This window comes from Capricornis sumatraensis, chromosome 2 (assembly GCF_032405125.1).
Source record: "Capricornis sumatraensis isolate serow.1 chromosome 2, serow.2, whole genome shotgun sequence".
In the NCBI taxonomy this organism is placed as follows: Eukaryota; Metazoa; Chordata; class Mammalia; order Artiodactyla; family Bovidae; genus Capricornis; species Capricornis sumatraensis.
The window spans coordinates 210305318-210328875 of NC_091070.1; the positions used below are offsets into that span (position 1 = coordinate 210305318).

Sequence of the window (23558 nt, forward strand, 5' to 3'; positions counted from 1 at the left end):
GGTCGAGCAGTGTTGGGAGGGGTTGCCGAGTGGGTCTGTGGCGAGGCAGGGTAAGGCGGCCGGCACCATGTCGAGGCAGGCGAACCGTGGCACCGAGAGCAAGAAAATGGTAACCGGAGCGTGTGACCTCGGCGGGTGGGGCGGAATGGAGGTGTTCTGGGGAAGGGGCCCAGCGCGGGGTGCAAGTCTCAACTGGAAAGGCGCCTTCTACCAGCCCTGGGAGGGAGTGGTTCCGCTGGAGGGAAGGAAGGGGCTCATTGGTGGGTCGAGAGCGGAGATTAGCTCTGGGAGCGTGCCGGGTGCGGGGCAGGTTGGAGGGCCGCTGGAGGAACTCGAAGACCTCTTCCCCCGCCACCTGAGTGCGATTGGGTACGAGACCAACAACGACGGCGACGATAATAGTAGCTCCCACTGTTGCTCTCTTGCTGCATTAGGCGCTGGGCCAGGCACTTTACGTCTATTATCTCATTTAATCCGCAAAGTAACTCGTCAGGTGGATGATAAAATCGCCGTTTTAAAACTCAGAGGTTGCATAACTTGCCCCTATTTACAGCTAAGACGAGTTAGGATTTGAACCCTTGTCTGTCTGACTTCAAAGCTAATGCTTCAGACTACTGGACTATAATGTCTCCCACATTGTGCCGTGGGCTTTGTGAGATGCTCAGGTACTGATTTAACCAGAAAGCAGGAGAGTAAGGGGTGGGCCAGAGTAGACCGTAAGTGGGCCCCCTCTGGTGAAGGTGGACAGGCTCCTTTCTTGTCCTGGAAATAGTAGGACACCATCTATCCTAGAAAGTTTGGCTGCCGATGGGGGCTGGCCTGGAAAGTAAAGTGGATGATGTTTTTCTCCAAACTAAGGGGATTTCTTGACAGGTGTTTCTTTTCTTTGGCATCTTCTTACTTCCTCTAGAATTGCCCATTTGTCTTTATTTTCTGATTTACAAACTGAGTTATTGAAGGTCGCATGCAGGGCAGATCTGCGGCCTTTTGTTGACACTCAGCTCTACAAAAGATGACAACTTCCATTACACCTTTGTATCTTATACCAGGAACAGCCACCAAATATGGGCAGCAGGAGGCCCTGTTACTCCAGAGTAGTACTGTACTTTTCCTCTGTCGGATCTCTTTGAAAAGTAGATAATAGCTGTGGACCTCCCCGGGAATAGTAAATAGACAAACATAAACAGACATTTACTTACATTTAGGGGGAACTTGTGGGCCCCCGAAAATACTCTGTGAATCATAGGATAAGAATTCCTGTTTTGGAGGAAATGAGAAGAAAAAGGAAGAAGAGTGTTTTGCTAGGCAGCAGTGTCATGCAGGTTAGCGGTCCCCAACCTTTTTGGAGTTAGGAACCAGTTTCATGGAGGCCAGTTTTCCATGGGGCGTGGGGTGCAGGTGATTTGGGGATGGTTCAAGCGCATTACATAATTGTGCACTTTATTTCTGTTACTACATCAGCTCCACCTCAGATCATCAGGCCTTAGATCCCAAAGGTTGGTGACCCCTGATGTATTGTAAAAAGCATGGATATTTGTTGGAATCCTGATTGGTCCTCAGTTTACTTATCTATACAATGGGGAAATAATGCCTTTCTAGGATTAAGTGAGATAACAGTGTAAAATGCAAGGGACATCGTAAATGTTTATTTTCCTCTCCTTTTCCTCTGTGAGCAGATATCAGAAGTTTTCCTGTTTAGTTTTCATATCTAACTCTTTTTCGTATCTTTTTTAAAAACTTGAAACCAACATTGAAACTTTTAATACAAGTTTAGCAGGAACCTTCAGTCCCCACCCGGCATCCCTCAGTATTCACTTAGTTTTGGCAACCCTCAGTATTCACTTAGTTTTGGTGAATTGAGGGAATTAGGGACCGGCATCAGTGCACTCCTGCTTCAAGAGTTTTGCTACTGCTGTGGTCTCTGCTTGGAACCTTTCCCCCAGAGAGTAGCTCCTCCTCACCTCATTTACAGGTACTCATCTCCACCTGACTAGTTCTCAATCCTCTTACTCTGTTTCTCTTCAAGCACTGTCTATTTCATTTAAAATGCTTCATTATAAATTATGTATTTACTTGTTTGTTTATAGTCGCCCCATGAGAATAACTCTACGAAAGCAAGGGTTGATTTGTTAACTGCGGTACTTCCAGCACCTAAAATGATGCTTGGCACTAGGCAATCTGTATTAAGTGAGTGACATGAAGGTTTGGTGCGTCCTGTCATTCAGTTCCTATTGGTACCCACCTGAGGCTTGTCACGTGATCCCCTTTGTAGCCACCTGGTTTTGACATGCTCCCCTTCTTTCCTGTCTGCCTGGGGAGCTTCTGCCTCTAGCAGTCCACTTCCCAATCAGCCCAGCCTTCTGCTAATTGCTGTGTTCCCAGTTAACCCTTCCGAAACGTAAATGGTTAATATGACCAAGTAATTAGATCTCTGCTTTTAATCTGTGCAAAGAAAAACAACCCATTTGTCTAGCAAACTTTTCCTGGGGCCCAGCTCTGTGCAAAGCATTGTGGGAAATGCAGAGTTGAAGTCCTAGTCCCTAACCCTGAGAAGCAGTCCTCTATGAGAGAGGTTGAAAAATATACAATGCCAGGAGCATAGACGTGTCTGGGATTGAGCCCTGGCTTCAGTGCTTACTTGTGTGACCTTGGGCAAGTGTCTTCATTGCTATCAACATCAGTTTCACTATCTTTATTTATTTATTTTTGGCCACAGCAAGAAGCTTGAGGAATCTCAGTTTCCCCTACCTGGTATTGAACCCATGCCCTCTACAGTGAAGCATGGAGTCCTGAGCACTGGACCACCAGGGAAGTCCCAGCATCCTTTTTCTTTTTACATTAAAGTTTATCTACAGCACTATGCTAGTTCCATGTGCGTATAGTGATTCGATGTTATTAGGTTGGTGCAAACATAATTTTTTGTTTGGACTGTGGTTTTGGACTGTGAATTTTAAATCATTATAACTAGGCTCAAACACATCTTTATTAATCAAAATAGGAACCAACACATTTTTTTTGTTGTACAAACAACACATTGTTGCCAACAAGAAATAAGCGTGTTCATTTCTATAGTATAAAAATCTGTGATTTGGGATTCGACGAACTCTTGGAAAGCATTTTCTGCCTGCCGCTGGTTGTGGAGGCATTTTCCCTGCAAAAAGTTGTCGAGATGCTTGAAGAAGTGGTAGTCGGTTGAATGAGGTCAGGTGAATGTGGCAGATGAGGCAAAACTTTGTTGCCCAATTCGTTCAGCTTTTGAAGCGCTGGTTGTGCGACCTGTGGTCAGGCATTGTCTTGGAGCAGAACTGGGCCCTTTTTTGTTGACCAATGCCGGCTGCAGGCGTTGCAGTTTTCAGTGCATCTCATCGATTTGCTGAGCCTACTTCTCAGATATAATGGTTTCGCCAAGATTCAGAAAGCTGTAGTGGAAGAGACAGGCAGCAGATCCCTAAACAGTGACTGTGACCATTTTTTGGTGCAGTTTTGGCTTTGGGCAGTGGTTTGGAACTTCTTCTTGGTCCAGTCACTGAGCTGGCTGTTACTGGTTGTCACATAAAATCCACTTTTCGTCACATATCATAATCTGATTGAGAAATGGTTCGTTGTTGCATAGCGTAAGAGAAGATGACACTTCAGAATGATGATATTTTTGATTTTCAGCTCATGAGGCACCCACTTATTGAGCTTTCTCACCTTTCCAGTTTGCCTCAAGTGCTGAACCATAGAATGGTTGACATTGAGGTCTTTGGCCACTTCTCGTGTAGTTATAACAGGATGAGCCTTGATGATCCTCTCAATTGGCCATTGTCGTTGCATGCTTGTCAACTTCCGATGGCCGGCCACTGCGCTCCTCATCTTCAAGGCTCTTGTCTCCTTGGCAAAACTTCTTGAACCACCACTGCACTGTACATTTATTAGCAGTTCCTGGGTCAAATGCGTTGTTGATGTTGCGAGTTGTATCTGCTGTTTTATGACCCATTTTGAACTTGAATAAGAAAATCGCTCAAATTTGCTTTTTGTGTAACATCATTTCCCTAGTCTAAAATAAACATAAGGGACTTTCCTGGTGGTCCAGTGGTTAAGATTCTGAGCTTCCAGTGCAGAGGGCCCAGGTTCGATCCCTGGTCAGGGAACTAGATCCCATATGCTGCAACCAAGAGCTCACATGTTATAACTAAGACCCAGCACGGCCAAATAAATATTTTTTAAAAATAACAAAATAGAATAAACATAAAATAAACAGCAAGTAGTGTCATTAGCAAAAAATTATAAAGTAAGACATACACATTAAAATGATGTATAACACGACCACATTTATTTAAGAACGTATTCCAGTATCAAACAGCAGAGTTCAACAATGTAAAACCACAATTACGTTTGCACCAACCTAACACTATACACAGAGAAGGCAATGGAACCCCGCTCCAGTACTCTTGCTTGGAAAATCCCATGGGCGGAGGAGCCTGGTGGGCTGCAGTCCATGGGGTCACTAAAGTTGGACACGACTGAGTGACTTGACTTTCACTTTTTACTTTCCTTCATTGGAGAAGGAAATGGCAACCCACTCCAGTGTTCTTGCCTGGAGAATCCCAGGGACGGTGGAGCCTGGTGGGCTGCTGTCTGTGGGGTCGCACAGAGTCGGACACGACTGAAGCGACTTAGCAGCAGCAGCAACACTATACACTACAAAATGGTCACCACACAGGCATTCTTGTTAGTAAAGATGTTAACTAACCTTTGTGTGTTTAGGCCTGCCCTTTTTTTGTGTTGTGACTATTCTCCAAGCTCAGATGAGTTATGACTTAAGTAGCAGCCCTCAGCATCTCTCTTGACAGGAGGCTGGAGAGTGACGAAGAGGGAGGGACTCAGTCCTGTTACTGACCTTCCTTCCCTAGCATCTTGCGGCACAGTCACACTGGATTATTTGTGTTGACAAAAATAGTAAGTATGACTCTTAATAAGTATCTTGGAACTTTAGCTCCGAAGGTTAGCCCCCTAAGGAGTTTTGATGTTTTGTTTGGTGCACTGACTACAAAGCTGCCTGAAAACCATCAAGTGCAGGAGCTTACCTGAGTGTAGGGCTTGGCTTAACTTACTCTGCACAGGGTGCCTGAAGTACTTGACTTTGCCAGCATGAACTCACTCCTGTGGTTTCTTGGTTTGCAAAGCATCTTTAAGTCTATTATCTCATTAGACCCTCCCGTTCCATCAACCCTGTGATTGGCACGACAGATTTCACTGTTACTTTTTTTGTTGGGAAAAGATTGAAGTTCAGCAGAGTGAAGTGACTTAGCTAAAGTCTTTCAGCCAGTGACAAGTCTATGCTTAGAATCAGGTCTTCTGACTATAAACCCTGTATCCTTACTAATTGCTTTAAAGTTCTTTATAGTGATTCAGAATCTCCCTCTTTGAACCTAGTTCAGAGTGCTTTCTGGCACCACGCCACAGAGAAGCAGTTTAAGAACAAAAATAACAACATCTACTCTTTTTTTTTTTGGCCTTATGTGGGATCGAACCCATGCCCCTGCAGTGGAAGTGTGGAGTCTTAACCCCTGGACTGCCAGGGGAATCCTACCGTACCTACTTCTTGAGTAGGTGCTATGCAGCAGGCACTCTACACACGTTGTCTCACTGATAATCCTGAAGGGCACATAATGTTGCCACCACTGTACAGCTGGGAAAAGCTGATATTCAGGGAGATTAAGCAGTGACTTAGGAAGACTTAATAACTTTTTACAGGACAGTGCTCAGCACTAAGAAGAGTGAGTCTCAGTTACTTAACCTATCACCTGTAAAATGGGGATAAATAGTGTTTATTTTGCTGACCTCTCATGGTTGTTGTGAAGATCAATAAGTAACTGTCTGTGAAGACACTCTAAAAGTTTTATAAATGTTAATGATCGTTACTATTAAACATACTTAAAGCAGTCTGAAAGTAGAAGTTTTGCGAAGAGATTCCTGTTTCTGTTGGGAGGAAGAATGTGCTTATTATGTTCAGTGACAAAATGGGGCTGGTTGAATTATGTGACCTTTATGGTACCGTGGAACCTCAAGTTATAAGGGTCATCAGACTGCAGCCTCTTGTTACTTCTCTGAGTTCCTCTTCTGTTCTCTCTTGGGTTTACTCATCTCTGGTCACACTGCTCTCCTAGCTGTGTCTCACACATAGCAGACATACTCCCACCTCAGGGCCTTACACTTGGCTGCCTCCAATTTTTTCACCTACATATCTTCATGGCTTTCCCTTATTACCTTCGGGTCTTTGTACAACCGTCATCTTAATGAGGCCTTTTCTAACTACCCTATCTAAAATTGACCCCCCCCCCCGCCATATACATATCGGTGAACATAAATACTCACTAATCTTTTACACTCATTTTCCTCCGTGGCTCTTATACTGTCTGGCAAACCATTTATTCAGTTTATTGTTTGTTTCCCTCCTGTTAGGTAGTTTCTGGTACATAGTAAACCTTGAGTGAAAGGTTTTTCCTACACTACAGCTCATTCCTATTTTTAAAGTCTGAAGACCTTTTACGTTGTTGTGCACTATTTATGTCATGAGCTATTCCACATAGGCTTGGTTCATAATTGAGTGGAGATAAACTTAGAAATTAAGAGAGGCTGTGGAGAGTCTGGGTCATATTCCATTCCCAGATTCCAGGCTTATTGATTCTGTGAGCACCAACAGATCTGTTTAGGGCCTTGATTTTTCTCGTTGATAAATTGGGGGCTGCTGCATGTGTGTAGTGCTTAATAACATCGTGATATGTATGTTACTTGGCACATGGTGGGCAAGGCTCTTGGATTCTCAGTCCTAGGATTCATTAATAATGCAAGGAAAGCTCTTCTGATTTAATGCAGTGGCACCAACTCTATGGACTGGTTACTGCTGGACTGTCTCCATCCATTCATGCCCAGGCCACTCTAATGCCAAACCCTTAACTTTACTAAAAATCATTCTTCTCCTTAATAGCTCCCCTTTAACTGCCATACTTGGTAATATACCCTGATCTTGGAGATACCCTGACCTCTTTTAGTTGAATTCAGAGAGCTTACTTATTCAGAAGCTGATTCTTTTTGACTCCGTAGTATAGCTATCTTTTGTTTTTTGGGGGGGGAGGTGATTAATACTGCAGTTGTTGGGCACAGTGAACAGAATGAACAGTGGCTTAGAAACTTCTGGTTTCTGTCCCCCCAATTACTTTTGTCAATAATTATCTGTCCTTGGACAAATTACTGAAGTTTCCTCATCTCTAAAACCAGATTAGTTCCTGCCTTTTATGCTTTACAGAGTTAGTGTGGAGTGGAAACTGAGATAATGAAAAATAGAATGCAGTATGTAAGCAAAAGGCATTCGCATTACTATTCTTGCAGTGACCTCATCGCCAGGCCCTGAGGATGAGGTGAGGAATGATGGGTCCTGGGAGCCTGGGCTTTGACTTGAGTTATACTTTCTTCCCTAGAAGACTTGCAGACAGAAGGGTGCTCTTCTGCAAGTCTGACAAGCCTCCATGCAGAAGGGACTGGTTGGGTGGCACTTGATTTTCAGCCTTATTTCTATGTAAGTACGTTGACCCAGATGTTAACACATTTCTCACTTTGTTTAACTTTGATAATGCCTTTGCTCCAACCTGCTGCTTTTATTCTATAGTCTTGGTATTTGCTGTTCCTTTCACCTTCCCATCTCTCTGTTTTTTGGTAGGTAGGTGACAGGATTCTTTATCTGAGAAAGAGATTCTGTGATTCTAACTGTGGTTGTAATAGAAGCCAGTCCAGGTCAATATTGTGTTCCAGGCACAGAAAAGATTGTGTTTCCTTCAGTTACCCCTTTCCTACAAACACTTCAGCTGTGTCAAGAGGAACATTATTTTTCCCCCTGTTGGTGACTTGGAGGGGTCTTCACTAGTGCAATGGACCTCATCTGGTACTTCCTTCCTCCCCACTCCTCTGCTGCTCCTGGATGGGGCCTCAGGAGTGCAGTTCGGCTTGGCAGCTGTGGTGGGGTCCTGGGTCAGCAGAAGTCACCTCGGTGTGTTGGAAGGGTGACTGCTCAGTGGATGAGGCACCTTTCCCAGCCCATTTTCGAGTGGGTCTGGTTGCAGCCCTGTTGCATTGACCCTAGGGAGCCAGATTCTTTGGTTACTCCACAGAGGATGATGCTCTTTCCCACGGGACACCATAACCTTCCATTGAATTCTGCCAGTTGCATTGAGGCTGATCTAGACTCTCACCAAACCTTCTCTTTTGTGTGGCTTGCTCCTGACTGCCTTTTCAATCTCTTTTAGAGCTCTGAGCTCTTCACCCTGACCTACGGGGCTCTAGTTACCCAGCTCTGCAAGGACTATGAAAATGATGAAGATGTGAATAAACAGCTGGACAAAATGTGAGTGGGCTCCTCTGTGGGAGAGACAGGAATGGGACTCCTGAGCACGCCGAGTCTACGTGGTCCCTTAGAGCCCAGAACAAGGTCCTCTGTCATAGCCAACCCTTCGGGTGCTGTTTCCACTGCTTATTTATTGGGAGGTTTGGGGATTGTCCTCATTGTCCCTGTACCACCAACAGCATTACATTCAGACATAAGACATTCAGACCCCATAATGTAGTCGGTTCTCTCATTTCTTTCCCAGGGGCTATAACATTGGAGTCCGACTGATTGAAGATTTCTTGGCACGGTCAAACGTCGGGAGGTGCCATGACTTTCGGGAAACTGCAGATGTCATTGCCAAGGTCATTATCCTGGGCCACCAGGCCATGCTGAAGAATTATCATTGGAAGGCACTGCTTACCACCCTCTCCCTTAGAGAGGCCCTTAGTATTCCAGAAGAATAGCTAGGCAGCTGTCTGGGCCAAAGAAGCCTTGCTGGTGGTTTAAGAATAGTACAGATGATGAAAAAGGGAAGAATGGTTGGGAGCATCCCTGTGGATTAAAGCCCCACTGGAATTAGAGGGGTGTGGAGTTGTGCACAGTTGCTTTTCCTTCTTTGCCCTGAATACCTGAAGCTTCAGTGTCTTGCGGAGGCCCCAGTTTTTTTCCAGAGCCATTTAAGTCCCCTTTCTGGTCCCATCACGTCACCTTCCCTGGTGCACAGCCCCTCCTGCTCTTCCCATAGTGCCATTGTGTGTCTCCTGACAGGTGGCATTCAAGATGTACTTGGGCATCACTCCAAGCATCACCAATTGGAGCCCAGCTGGTGACGAATTCTCCCTCATTTTGGAAAATAATCCCTTGGTGGACTTTGTGGAACTTCCTGATAACCACTCATCCCTTATTTATTCCAATCTCTTGTGTGGGGTGTTGCGAGGAGCCTTGGAGATGGTGAGTGCAGCTCTTTTCCTTCTGAGACACCTGAAAGGTAGTAGGATCTTAATAAATGTTTGAATGAATGAATGAGAGTGAAAAGAAGGGTTTAGAGCTCACCTTCGCTGCTGGAGATGACGAGGCTGCCAAGCGTAGGATCCAAGTTGGAGATCTCTACGTGGTGTTGATCCTCATTGCTTAGGCTGAGAGGTGGTGCTGTCAGCCCCCAAAGCGTGAGAGCATCCGTTCCCAGATTGGCTTATCTGGTGACAGTTTAATTTGTGAGTGTTCTTTGCTAAGTCTCTCCTGTTGGGTCGGGGCCACTGCCTTTTTTCATAGGAACTAGCAACCTTGTCCTTGTGGAAACCAACCCCCTTGTTTAGGCTGCTCTAGGTGAGGCAGTTATAGCTGCATCCCCAGTGATTTCACAGAGGCCATGGATAGGCAGCTGCCCCTTCATTTTCACACTGTCCCCCAGGTCCAGATGGCTGTGGAGGCCAAATTTGTCCAGGACACCCTGAAAGGAGACGGTGTGACAGAAATCCGGATGAGGTTCATCAGGCGGATTGAGGACAACCTCCCAGCCGGAGAGGAATGACCATCCCCAGGACTTCAGGGCAGCCAGCAGGAGCACTTGTTGGATCAGAAAGCCTCAGTGCTCCTCCTGCCGTCGAGAATTCAGTGACTCTTTAACGGATGTTATATATTCTTCTAACCTTGTTTCCGTTCTCCGTGTTAATAAAGAGCAGACTGTGATATAGTCCATTTACCCTCAAGTGTGCGCATTCAGGAGCGAAATTCTGTGCTCCCTATCCCTTCACAGGGGCTGGATGTAGTCATCCTTGGTTGGACTAGAAGGAGCTCAAACCATTTTACATTCCTGTTTGAATTTTCCAAAGCAGAACCCGCTTTGACCCCATTAAGAGGAAAACCTCGCACACCTATACCTGGGTCCTCAGAAAGTCATTGGTGAGTGACTGTAGGGAGTCCAGGACTCACTGGACAGCGAGGAGACGATGGGAGGGGTGGGGCGGATTTGCTGGCTAGAGTGTGATACCCTCTAGTGCTTGCCAGGAAAGGGGAGCCAGTCATGCCAGAAACATTGACTTCTGGGAAACCACCCAGGTTTCTCATTCCTCCCTGCAGTTTGGAGGCAACATCTCCTCTTTTTATAGAGGTTCCATCTTTTTTTCTTACAAATTCTTCAATAAAGACACATTCTTGAGTGAAATCCCAATCATGTCCTGTTTTCTTTCTGCTCGGGCCTGGGAATTTTGTTACAATGGGGTGTGCAGACCTGCTGCGTCCTGTGCCCTACCTTGATTTTATCTAATCCAGAAATACTTCTCCCTGTGGACCAGAGAGTCTGGGAAGCCTGGGAGCCAAGGAGGCTCCTTCAGAGTCATTTTTGAGTCTGCCGTCTATAGCAAAATCTAGAAGCAGACCAGTATCCCAGATGTTCCTACAATGGACTATCCTGGGCTCTTGGCCACCACATTGGAGGATTTGGCTAGAAAGACCATGTAAACCTTGTTAGGGTGCCATTCAATGAGTGTTTACCAAGTGCCACCACTGCACTGAACATTTCGTATGCATTATCTAATTCACAGTAATACCGTTTTTAGAAGGCCACAAGTTGCCACGGTCATACAGCTAGTAAGTGGAGAAGCTAGGGTTCAAAGCCCCAGCCAGACTCCATAAGCCCTTTTTTTTTTTTTCTGCGCTGGGTCTTGGCTGTGGTACATGGAATCTAGTTCCCCGACCAGGGATAGAACCTGTGCCCCCTGCAGAGGAAGGTGGATCCTCAGCCTCTGGGCCACCAGGGAAGTCCCCACAGCCCACGTTCTTAACCATGATGCCTGCTTCACACTGTGGGATGGTGGAAGAGCAGGCCCGCGGATCCCTCTCAGTCTCACAGAGCTTAGTGTAGCTTTTAAACAGAGGGGTCAGAGGTCATCAGGCCATATTTCCTCTTCCTGGGGACAGCCTCGGACCTTGAGGTCCAGATACTCAGGTTGTCGGGGTGAAACAGAGCCCCGGACCTTCCCCAAGGTTAGTGGACAAGCCTGAGGTGAGGGGAGCATTGTGCTTGAAGTGTGTCTGGTCGTAAAGTTCTAGGGCGCTGGAACACCCGACGTGCCTGTTCCAGCTGGGTTAAGCTGCTGACGAGGAGGAAAGATCACTTTTGGGGCCCATAAAGAAGGCCGAGCGCTGAAGAACTGATGCTTTTGAACTGTTGTGCTGGAGAAGACTCTTGAGAGACCCATGGACTGCAAGTAGATCAATCAATCCTAAAGGAAATAAGTCCTGAATATTCGTTGGAAGGACTGATGCTTAAGCTGAGGCTCCAATACTTTGGCCACCTCATGTGAGGAAATGACACATTAGAAAAGACCCTGATACTGCAAAAGATTGAAGGTGGGAGGAGAAGGGGATGACAGAGGATGAGATCACTGACTCATGGACATGAGTTTGAGCAAGCTCCAGGAGTTGGTGATGGACAGGAAAGCCTGGCGTGCTGCAGTCCATGGGGTCACAGAGTTGGACACGACTGAGGGACTGAACTGAACTGATGCTTCCTCTAGGATCCCCTTCTCCGAACCTCTTGACCTCCCCCTCCAGAGACATACAGTTTGGGGCCCTGGTGCAGGCACCCCATTTTGGTCAGCTGCATCCTCAGCACCCAGCATGCGGTTGGGTGCAGTCACACCAGAGTGTGAGTGAATGAGAGCGCGGCTGATGGAGTGAATGCTGGGGCCCGATGTGGAAAGCGTGTGGTGTCTGGACCTGCCAAGAAAAGTGGCGCTGCGCCACCCTTTCTCTCTCCAGGGGGGCCCTCGCCCTTCCTCTCCTCCTAGTACCACGGCCTACTTTCCAGCAGCTGTTTGTATGGCGTGAGGTTTTGGGTATTTCCTTTCCCAGAATTTAACTTGGGCAGCGTTACAGGGTCGGCAAGCTGTGGAAACAAAGTCCCCTTAGTAAGTTCTCCCAATTACAACTCCACAGTTGTGTGATGTGCACTCAGGGGCTGAGGGAAGGGAAAGGGCTGAGGACTATGAGCTATTCGGAACATCACCTCATTCTCTCCCCAGATGAGCCAACCATACAAGGCCCAGCTACCCAACAGCTGCGCCCCCCACCTCTGAAATTAATTAGCTGTAGATTACATACCCCTTTGCTTTACTGTGGCCGAGGGTGAGCTACCCCCTGCCCCACAACCCCCAGGCTAGGCCATTCCCCATCCATGATGTACTGCCACAGCCTCCCGACAAGAAGGGGCAGGGCTGCCTAGCTATATGGGCATGGCTGACTAACCAGGTGGGCTTTCCAAAGAGCCTGGGTGGCTGGAGAAGTCCGTGCTGGTGGCTCCGGGGCTTGGCGCTGGCTGGGCAGAGTGCTAAGGAAAGGCCTTGTCTGCAGCCTTTGGCCACCAGGGGTCTCCAGATCACTGTAACATCCCGAGAGTAACCATGGGATCCCTGGTTCTCAGAATTTGCCAGAAGATGCACCTGATGGAGCAAATCTCAGAGGCTGGTCAGAGCCTGGAAGTGCCCCCTTCCTTTAGTCACAACCATTTGAAAACAAAGCTCCATGGCTGCCCAGGGCGTTGGAAAAAGCACACTGGCAAAGAAGTCTCTGGCTTCCATTCACACCCCATACTTATACTCCTGAGTATGAGACGTGCAACCTCCTGAGTTGGACGCGCTAGCTCTGAGCTCTTGTCTAACCAACCCCCTCACCCCCTGAGTGGAGACCAGAGTACCAGCCCTCTTCCCCTGATGTAAGAGGGTCCTGTCCCTGCCCCAGCCCCCAACCAGTGACATTTCCAGATTCAGGGTACCCCTTTCTCTGGCAGATTGGCTGCCCCTACGTTTGTCCTGGGCATCCAGGTCTGAGAAGGAGGTGGCCACAGAGGCCCAGGAGCAGAAATTGCATTAAGTAAAATTAAAACAGTCTCCTAACAAGCAGTCCATTGTGGCTGCTAGGGGGTGGTGGTGCAGGAAAGGCATCCTCCATTCTCCTGGAGCTTAAGTGCCACCATGTGCTGTTCCCTGGAAGCCAGAGGGCCAGAGGGAGGGCAGGGAGGGTGGCGGTGAGGAGCCTCGCTGTTACCAATCCCCAGCCTTTGATGTCGGGCCAGGTCTGACCCCAGGACGGCCGCTGGCCACTGCCAGGGGAGCTGTGGGATGCAGCGCATTCCTGGGGGCAATTTGCACTTCTGGCAGAAGGAGAGGAAAGTTTCTACTGCGGGGAAGGGGGTGGAGAGAGGGCGCTGCAGCAGAGTTGAGAGGGTGGGTGCTGTGAGGAATAATGGAGGGAGTCAAGGCACAGGGCAGCAGCCTCCTGACTCAACCTGGCTCACTTAGCCTGTGAGCTCGAAGCCTCCTCCAGGAAGGCTTCTCTGATGGACCCCAAACAGATGAGAAGCAGTACCCTCACCCCTCAACACACAGGTATAGTCCTGCTTGTCCCTCCTGGCTCTGGAGGCCTGGACCATCAGTCATGGGGGCATCTAGGACCAAGCCAGGCTGGAGGAGGGCTGGGAAGATGGCGTGATGAGCATGCCGGCTTGTGAGTGAATGCAGACCAACGTTATTCATAGCAACAGCTAATATTTATTGCAGAGTGACTCTGCCAGTGCTAGTCTAAGCACTTCACATGCATCTCTCGTTGAGCATTCACAATACTCCTAGCACTATTCCCATTTTGCAGATAAGAAAACCGAGATACACAGCTAACACATATTAGATTCAGGACTTGAACCAAAACAGCCCAGTATTGGACACCAAGCTCTTCTCCAGCATATTCTGGGTTGCATATGTGTGTTTTTGTATTTCACTGAGTGACTATTTGCCTGTGTTCCTTGAAGAGTGTGTCTGTTATGTGAATTCTTTCATTTAATGAAAATGTAGCCCCAAGTTGAGGGCTGGAGACACGATGCTGGGAGATTTTATCCATGGGGAAGCAGCTGAAGGCATGTATGGTGATGGGGAGGACAGGTTGAAAATGGAGAGCCAAGGGTGAGCCCCAGCTCTGCCACTTATTGGTTATGTGACTCTGGACAAAGAATTGGATCTCTGGTCCTCAGTTTTTTCATCTGGAAAATGGGGATAATAATGCCTACCTTGCTGACTGTTTTGAGGATAAAACAAAATGAAGTATGTGTATTTTCTGGCCTAGGCTGAGTGTTCCCTAATTGGCAGTTATGATGAACATGATATTTGGGGGAATTATCTTGCAGAATTGCTGTGTGTGGATATATGAGTGTCTGCAGATGGTAATTTTGCAAAATCAGGGCCATGCCTCTATTGTTCATTGCTGTATTCCCAAGTGTCTAGCATCATTTTCAGCACAAAGCAGGTACTCAATAAATTTTTATTCACTGTTGACTAAGTGTAAGAATGGAGTAAGGAGGGCCCATAGAGAGAGGGTGGGTGGGCAGTGTGAACTCGAGGCAAAACAAAAATGCAGAGCCCCTGGTTCAGAAAAGATGACCCAAAAGAGCCTTAAACCAAGTCCTTCTGAGCTGCAAGCCCATGAAGCCAGCCCCAGCCTCCCCTTGCCTATGAGCATCACCAGCCCCCAGCCCTCCCCGAGCCCAGCTGGGAGGGAGTATAAGGAGACTCCGCCCAGGCTTGTGCTTCCCAGGCTGCCTGAGGATTGCTCAGTGTGAGCAGGCCAGGAAGGGACTCAGTGACCTGCAGACCTCTCCCCCAGGGAGCCCCTCCTGAGCCAGACCATTCCTGAGAGCAGCCCTCTTGCCCTCCATCTGTCTAGAAACTTACCCCCCACCCCAAACCACCAACCAGGCCTCTGGGTGGTCTGGGCACATGTGGTCACATTTAGATGTTGATTGAAGCAAAATTGTTATAAGATTAGAATATTTAAGGTAACTTCAATTTCCATGGCATTACTGGGATTTTTGAGGATAGGGCTGAGAGGTCCCTGGGGGTGGAAGTGAGGAGAATGGTGGGGGCTGCAGGAGGGGTCTTCATTACCCTAGTTCTGTAAGAGAGGCCACTGGTGGCTGGAAAGAAAGAAGGGCTCAAGAGAGGGAAGGGCTTCCTAGGAATTGTAGAAGCAAGAGTCCGGTCCCCTAGGGTGTGGGGTGGGCATGAAGGTGTGCAGAATCACCAAGGCCCTGGGAGAGCAGGGACAGTTACCAACACCCACCCCTCCCCAGACGACTTGCACACCCCAGGCCACACATCCGTGCGAACGTCCCTCTCTCCCCTCAGTTTTCCTGGCAGATGGAAGGGATGGCAAGAGGAAGATTCCATTTAGGCCCTCCGCAGTCTCCAACCTAGAGTGGTTGGAGCCCAGAGAGTTTTCTTACTGACTTGTCAAGACAGAAGTCTAGAAGGAACGGGAGAATCACGGTGACAGGAATAACAATTGCTAACAGTAATTAAGTCATTACTCTGTGCCAGGCTTGGGTTAAGCCCTTTAAATTCACTGTTTCTAAGAGGCCCGATAGCATGGTGGGAAAGGGGTGAGACTGGGGAGCCAGCCGGCATGGAGTCACTTCCCAGCTCACCCACTTCCTAGCCAGGTGACCATGGGTGAGTCAGTTAACCCCTCTGTGCATGTTTTCCCATCTACACAGTGGGGACAATACTCTTATCCATCTCAAAGGACTGGTGTGAGGATTCAATGAGTTAATCCATGATAAGTGCTTAGAACAGTGCTTGGTATGGAGTAAGAGCCCCGCAAGGGTTAGCTGTTGTCATCAGGGACTATCATTATCCCCCTTTTAAAGAGGAGGAGTTTGAGGTTTGAAGAAATGAGGTCACTTGCCCACAGTCACCAAGAGGCAGAACTGCAATCCCAGCCCAGGTCTGCGTGACTCTTCAGCCTGTGCTCTAAACGGGGCAGGAGAGGCCACCATCAGCTCCGCCAGGGCTGTGGTAAGCAGGTTACGGGCCTCGTCTGGTTCAGTTTAACCAACCACACATTTCCTACCCTTACTCAGGCCTAGAACAGTCCTAGAATCCTTTATTTTGGCCTCGGATTCTTGTGGCTGAGGGAAATGAAGTCCAGAGACGGGCAGCAGCTTGTCCAAGGCCACACAGCAGGCAACAGCAGGCAATCACAGGCAGAGCTGACCCCCTGATATCTAGGCACCATCAGAGCCAGACCAAGGCTGAAAGCCCCTGGCAGGTGGGATGGAGGACTGGCCAGGCGTCTGGCCTGGCTTAGCCCAGAGGTGAGCCTTGGCATTAAAGTCTGCGACCTATGGTACACAGACACTCATTTCCTGCCTTGAAGTTTGCTGGGCCAAGAACTGGTAGAACAGCAGGTGGCTATGGAGGGTCGTGGCAAGACTGTCTCAGCCTTGCTTTGGGGAGGGGCAGCTGAGGCCCATCTTAAGGGTCCAGTGAAGACCAGGGACCACAGGACCATGGGACAGGGCCAGACTTGGCCTCCTAGGACCGGCTGAAAGGTGCAGGGGCTGGAGCCCTCTCTGCCTGCAGGGCCTTCAGCAGGGGGAGAAGAAGAGAGGCTGGGGATGTACGAGGCACATAGAACCAGGCTGACGGGGGGCTCAGGAAAGTTTAAGGGGTGAGTCAGAAGAATCAGCGGAGAAGGCGATGGCACCCCACTCCAGTACTCTTGCCTGGAAAATCCCATGGATAGAGGAGCCTGGTGGGCTGCAGTCCATGGGGTAGCGAAGAGTCAGACACGACTGAGCGACTTCACTTTGACTTTTCACTTTCATGCATTGGAGAAGGAAATGGCAACCCACTCCAGTGTTCTTGCCTGGAGAATCTCAGGAACGGGGGAGCCTGGTGGGCTGCTGTCTATGGGGTCACACAGCGTCGGACACGACTGAAGCGACTTAGCAGCAGCAGCAGAAGAAGAATCAGAGGTAGGATCACGTGGGGGACTAAGTGTGCATTGCAGCAACTATGCGCGTGGAGCCCATGGGAACCCCTTCCCCAGCACAAGAGGTACCTTGACTGCTGGCTTCACCAGCACCCCCATCACTGAACTCCCTCCCCCCACCCACCCTGGAACAGCTCACACTCAGAGCTAAAAACTCTACATGCATTAATGGATTTAATCCTCACAACAAGCCTATGAGAGCTTTTCAGATGAGGAAACTGAGGCTTCAGAGGTTAGGCAACTTGCTCAAGACACGCATTTGATGAGTGGTGGCTCTTGGACTTGAACCCAGGCAGTCTGACTGCAGAGTCCCTGCTGCTAAGCTCCCACCCCCTCCCTGGCCAGTCAGGCCCATCTGATCCCCATCAAGGGCCTGGTTTTCACACCAGCTTGGGGAAGGGCCGCAGCTCTCCACCCCAGCCAGTCTCCTCTTAGGTATCCTGCCACCCAGGCCCCCTCCCCTTTCCCTGGGCAGTGCCCGAGCCTGGCTCCCCTGCAGTCCCTCTGCGCTGGCTCAGGCCAGGAGGCCAGGCCCAAAGACCCACTCTGAGGGCCAGCATAGGAGTGGGCCCAGACTCTGGAGGTGGGTGAGGGTGAGAGGCCCCGTCTAGGAGTGGCGGGACTGGTGTGTACCTTGGCAGGGGGACAGCAAAGTGGGAGGCCCTTGGAGGGCAAGTGGTGGGAGAAGGAGGGGGCCATGGAGGTGGGCCCAGACCCAGAGACAGACAGCCGTAGGCCCTTCCTGCTTCTCTGCTGGACCTGTGGATGGTCTTTCCTACTTAGACCAGACAGACATACGCACCCCCTCACCCCAACGTGCCTTCTAGAACTCCTCCTGTACTCGCCGCCTCTGCTTCCTCCCCAGTGGCCACTCCTTTGGCCTCTGCCGCCTGACTCCTGTTCCTTCAAACTCAGCCGCCAGCCCCTGCCAGTCCCAAAGGACTGTGACATCTGACCCTGGGCCTCCTTGGCCTTCTAGAAACACCCTGCCTTTGCTTTTTGAGTCACTGCCCTCTTGGCTTCCCCCCAACTCCCATCCCACCTTCCAAATCTCCTTTGCAGACCTCTCTTCCCCATGCATGTCCTCTTACTGTTAATGGCCCTGGCCTGAGCACTTCTTCCCTGAACATCACTCCCATGGCCTCAGTTGCCATCTGTATACCACGGGCTCCTAATCTCTAGCTCAGAACTCTGCTGGATACATGGAAGCCCACAGGGATGTGCAGCTAAGTGCATCTGGCCATCTTCCTTCCAAACCACCAGCTCCCCACTGCCCAACCAGAAACCTAGACTCTGTCCTCATTTCTAGGTCTAGGTCCTTTGCCCCCACCTCCGAATCCTGCCTATCCCATCTCCTTGACTCCTCTTGCTGTTGTTTCATTGTTTGTTTGGGGAGCTACATGCTGGGCATGTGGGATCTTAGTTCCTGAGCAGTAGCCTCCTCCAGCGTCCCTGCCTCTGTTTTTCTCCGCAGAGAAGTCAGGGGACTCTTTCCAAAGTGCAGCTCTGACCACCTCACTTCACTGCTCCAGAACCTTCAGTGGCTCTTGAAGTGAAGTCTAACCAGCTTCTGCATGGCCTACAAGATCCCGCTGCCCGCTTCTGTGTGTACGGCAGGCTCACCTCCCTAAACCCAGAATGTGCAGATCACCAGCGCCCCTCCTCCAGCCACCCCCCTAAGTCCCGGCCCTCGGGCTAGGTCACCACCGCCAGGAAGCCTTCCGACAACTCTTCACGTATGGTCCACCATCCCTGTGCTGGGCTTCCCAGGTGGCTCCATGCTAAAGAACCCGCCTGCCAATGCAGGAGACACAGAGACCGCGATTGTATTCTTGCCGTGGACAGAGGAGCCTATTGGGCTTCAGTTCCCGGGGGCGCAAAGAGTGGGGCATGGCTGAGCCACTAAACAACAATCTCGGTGTTGCCCCTTCCCCGCGCTGAGCACACCATGCCCTCCTGGGCGCCAGGTCTGGGTCTGTGTCCCCTTTCGACGGGTGGCCCCAGAGGGCAGGGGGCCCCAGACGCTGGCACAGTGTGCGATGCAGGAGGGCGCATGGGGGCCGCGCTGCCCCGGGTGTCGCGGGGTGGGGGTTTCCGAGTGGGTCGCGGGAGGGAGGCGGCTGTCGAGGCCGGGCTGGGCGCGCGCTCGGCCGGGCGGGGCGCGGGCCTTGGCGGCGGCTGTGGAAAGAGGGTGGAGGCCCCGCCCCGCCGCGCCCCTCCCGCCGCCCCGGCCCCCCCGCGCCGCCCGCCCACTCCGGCAGCCGCGAGGGGCGGCCGGCAGAGCGACGCGGAGCCCCGCCGGCGCGGACCCCGACGACGCCCCTGCCTGGAGCCCGCGCGCCCTGGGCCGCCCTCGAGGGCCAGGAGCGGCGCCCGGCGGCCGCCCCTGCAGGTAACCGGGAGGAGGCGGCGCGGCTGCCGTGCTTGGGGGCTCCGAGGGCAAGACCCGGCCTGCGCTTCTCCCGAGACTGTCGGGGACACCTGGGCCGGCGCCTAGGACTCCGGGGTGAGGACGGGATGGGGGTCTCGGGCCGGGGGGTCGGCGCTGGCACGAGGGAGCCCCTCCTCCCTCCCTTCCCAGAAGCGGGGGCTCCAGCTTCAGACAGGCCCGGGTGGAATCCCTGGCCATGTGGCTCGGAGCAGTCATTTCACCTCTGGGAGTCTCCCTTCCCACCTGCGAAATGGGATGACAACGCTTCCATCGCAGGGTCAGGAGGGAGCAGGGGCCTTAGACTCCCCCCAACCCTTGTAGACCCCAGGCTCTCCTCTCCCCGTCTCTCTGCTGGTTCTAGTTAGCTGGCCAGCTCCTGGTTTCCCGTTTTTGTTTTTTTTTTCTGCTTCTGCCCCCAAGTCCCTCCTATTCGGGGTGTCCTAACAGCATCCCCCAAACCTGAGACTGAGGTTTTGAGGGCTGTCTCTGCCAGAGGCTCAGCACCTTGCTGCAGCTCAGGTTTGAGACCTGTGGAGGGGTGAGGGAGGCTGGTGCCTGACTCAGAGGAGCTGGGATCTGGGGGGCCCAGAACTGCTTCCCCAGTGTCTGTCCTGGGGCTGGAGACATAGTGACCATGGGATTCCCCTGGGGTTGTTGAGGCACGTGGGGAGACACTGTTCAGCCAGAGGAGCCTGGGAGTTATGAGCTTTGAAGGGCAGACCCTCGGAGTCTGCTTGTTGTGTGTGCGCAGTGTGAGCCTGTCAGTGTGGGCCTTTGTGAGGCACACATTCACGTGTGTGTCGATCAGTGTGTGCTTATGTGAGGTCCTCGGTGTGTGTGAGAATGTGCTAGGCTTTTGATACAGAAATACCACTGACCTCCCTCAGGGGACCCTGGCAACCCAGAAGCCCTTCCTCCTGTCTGCCGTCAGCATCTCTTGCTAAGGTCTGTGCCCTTGTCTGGTGGTAGGGTTCACCCCCTCCTTGGAGCGCCCTTAGTGAAGGCAACCTCCCAGGGAGCTGCCTTGGGTGTCTGGAAGACCTGGGGGCACTGGAGGGTTAGGCAGTGTGGGGTTCCTCTCAGGGGACTGACGCTCACTGCCCTGAGCAGATGGGGAGCCCTCAGGGAGCCCACTCTAGATCCCAGAAGAGGAGATGCAGAGGACAGCAACTCTGCGTGGGGAGTTGGTGGCCTCGGTCAGTGCATAGCTGTCCCCACTGGCCTCTTGCTGGGTTGGTGAACACAGATAGGCCCTCGGACATGCAGTCACCCCAAAACAATAATGAGGACACACTGCAGACATACAGAGTCACGCACAGCTGCATAGCTACACTCTCTCCCACTGACAGTCACACACAATCACACACCAGAACATGCTCTACTGAAACATACACCACGACAGATGCTGAAACAACAGACAGGGCGTGTGCACGCATGCACGCATGCACACGCGCACACCCACACGGACTCCTGCAGACACATGGCAGGCCCCACGTGGCCCAGCCAGACGCACTCAGACAGGACAACACACGCGCGCGCGCACACACACAGACACACACTCTCTCAGTAGGGTCTCTCCAGTTTCACTCTATCACAGTGAAAATTAGTTTCCGCTTATTCTCTGGCTCAGAGGAAGAGGAGAGAAAAGTGGAGGTGAAAATATCTGCTAGCAAGAATGGGGCAGGCAGATAGCCAACAGGGCTGTCAGCCTGAGCACCCCACCTCCTCCCCTGCTCCGGGTCTGAGCCAAACTGAAGGCTGGTTGCCCTACTCCACTCCAGGCCCCCCAGTGGCAGGCATAGGGCTCCCCTTGTAGGAGAGTGGGGCCTCAGATGAAACCAGTCCCATCTGTGGCCTGAGGCACTTACAGAGGCGCAGCAGCCTCTCATATGGGGTGCAGCTGTGTCTCAGGGTGCCCACTGAGGTACGTGGGGGGAGGCACCTTGTAAGCCAAAGTGTGTGTGGAGGGGCCATCAGGAGAGGCAGTGAAGAGGTGACTCTAGCTGACAGGTGCAGAGGGAGGAAAGGGTAATGAGGACATTGCAGTCAGAAGGAACAGCATATGCGAAGGTGTGGAGGTGGGAAGCTGCAGAGTTCTCTCAGAGGGTGTGGCTCACGGCTCACACAGCAGGGGAGTGAGGTGGAGGGACTGACAACTACTTTGAGATCAGATTTCCTAGGACCTTGTTCAGAGAAAGGGTGTGAGCTGCAGAGAGGTGCAAATTGGGGATCACTCTGGCTGCTCTTGGGGGCAAGGAGGCCGCTTAGGAGGCTGGACAAGAGTTTGAGGAGGAAGATGATAGAGGCTGAGGTGAGTGGTTGCCATGGGGATAAGAGGAAGGTATAGATGGAGAGGAATAAGGAGAGAGACTGGACAGACCTCAGTGATGCTTAACTATGGGGGTGAGGAGAGGGTGGGCCAGGAACCGTGCTCTGAATGGCTGTGGTCTGACCCCAGAGGAGGCAGATCAAGGGGAGGTGTGGGTTTGAACCCCAGGGTCTGGTATGCTTAGGTGCAGGGGGCTGACTCTTGAGTGTGGCCATGTGGCTGGGGGCTAGTTAGTGTCTGTGAGGCCCGTATGTTTAGAAGCCTAAGTGGGTTTGTGAGGCCATGTGTGTGCACAACTGTGCCCAGACATCAGCTAGGGAAGTCATGGTCCCCGAAAGGGCATTTCAGGCCTGCTGTGTTCTGTGGACGTTTCCAGGGTGGTGGGATGTGGACAGTGGGTCTTAAGTGAAAGCAGCATGTGCAGTGAGGGGAAGAGCTGATTGGGGTTACTTTCCACGTGACTCTGACCTTGGGAGTCAGATCGAGGTTACTTTCCATGTGACTCTGAGTAAGAGTCTTCCCATTTCTGTGCCTCAGTTTCCTCATCTATAAAATGGGAATGCTAATGCTGGTCTCCAGGGTCCTTTTGCCTGCAGAGAGGTGAGGAGTAATCCCAGGTCACACATGATCAGGGTGCAGAGCCAAGAACTTTCACCCAGACTTCTGATCAGAGTCTGTTCCACCCCTCTGGTTGGATCCTGGGAAGGGACGGGGGAGGGCCTGGCCCTGCTTCCATTCAGATTCTTGGAAAGGTTTGAACTGAGAGGTGACTGTCCCCATGCAGGCTGAGATTTCTGACTCTTAGAGGGCAGAAGAAGCGGGTGGCAGAGGGTTATTGCCTCCCGGAGAGAGCCATGCCAGCACTGCTGGCTCATCTCCTGGACGGGATTACAGAGACTCAGAGAGGAACTCGCCTAGGGTCACACAGCAGCCAGTGGAGGAATTGAGCCCTGAGGATGGGACCCTGGGCGCCGGCTTCCCTTCCCTCCGGAGGCTGTGCTCCCCTCACAGGGGCCATCCGGAACCTGGGATGGAGGGGACCTTGTCAACAGAGGTTCTCTAACTTCAATTCTTTCTGTCCCCTTGGGGGAGAGTAACATAAGAGTTTACTGGGCAGCCCCTATGCACCAGGACCTGTGTTTGCATATCTCATTTAGTCCTTATTACTCTGCTGCAAGGCAAAGGTCGGTAGCCGATTTAACAGAGGCAGAAGTGGAGGGCTCAGAGAGGCCCGTAACCTGGCCAAGCGCCCCCTTCAGAGTGTCAAGCTGGGATTCGCTCCCAGGTCCATAAGGATGTACAGCTCATGTTCCTCCCCTGCTGACCTCCCAGGCTCCTGCCCTCTCCAGGGCTCGGTTTGTGGGGGGAAGGGAATGGAAACTTAATTGTTTCTCATCGGTCCGCCGTGGGCCAGGCACTGTCATACGCAAGGTGCTTTTTTGAGGGTCAGGGAACGTGGGGAGCAGTTATCATGAGAAGGTCAGGCGGAAGTGTAGGGAGGACTGCGAGGGCTGGCGTTGTGTTTTCTGATATCTCAAGATGTGCTGTGGACCCGGTGGGCCCCGTGAGGGCGGGTGGTTTCTGGGAGGAAGGGGTCCGGGCCTCGGGTCTCA

General features: G+C 51.3%; 1 protein-coding gene across 4 annotated transcripts; it reads left to right on the forward strand.

The window, feature by feature from the left end:
• Positions 1-10501, forward strand: TRAPPC3 (trafficking protein particle complex subunit 3). 4 transcript variants are annotated; one of them, XM_068964948.1, is made up of 6 exons: positions 4812-4941; positions 7467-7561; positions 8286-8383; positions 8628-8727; positions 9134-9316; positions 9777-10501. In XM_068964948.1, coding segments are annotated over exons 3-6 (405 nt in total). In that variant the 5' UTR covers positions 4812-4941; positions 7467-7561; positions 8286-8381; the 3' UTR covers positions 9897-10501. The 4 variants fall into 4 exon arrangements, with proteins under 4 accessions (XP_068821047.1, XP_068821048.1, XP_068821050.1 ...); XM_068964946.1 differs by lacking the exons at positions 4812-4941; positions 7467-7561 and adding an exon at positions 1-109 and having other exon boundaries at positions 8604-8727; XM_068964947.1 differs by lacking the exons at positions 4812-4941; positions 7467-7561 and adding an exon at positions 1-109.
• Positions 10502-23558: the final 13057 nt, after the last annotated feature.

Excerpts from the sequence above, each read along its gene's own strand:
- TRAPPC3 (XM_068964946.1), top strand. The coding sequence starts at position 68 with ATGTCGAGGCAGGCGAACCGTGGCACCGAGAGCAAGAAAATG. Across the intron at positions 8,728-9,133 it reads CTGCAGATGTCATTGCCAAG|GTGGCATTCAAGATGTACTT; the intron begins GTCATTATCCTG and ends GTCTCCTGACAG. Across the intron at positions 9,317-9,776 it reads TGCGAGGAGCCTTGGAGATG|GTCCAGATGGCTGTGGAGGC; the intron begins GTGAGTGCAGCT and ends ACTGTCCCCCAG.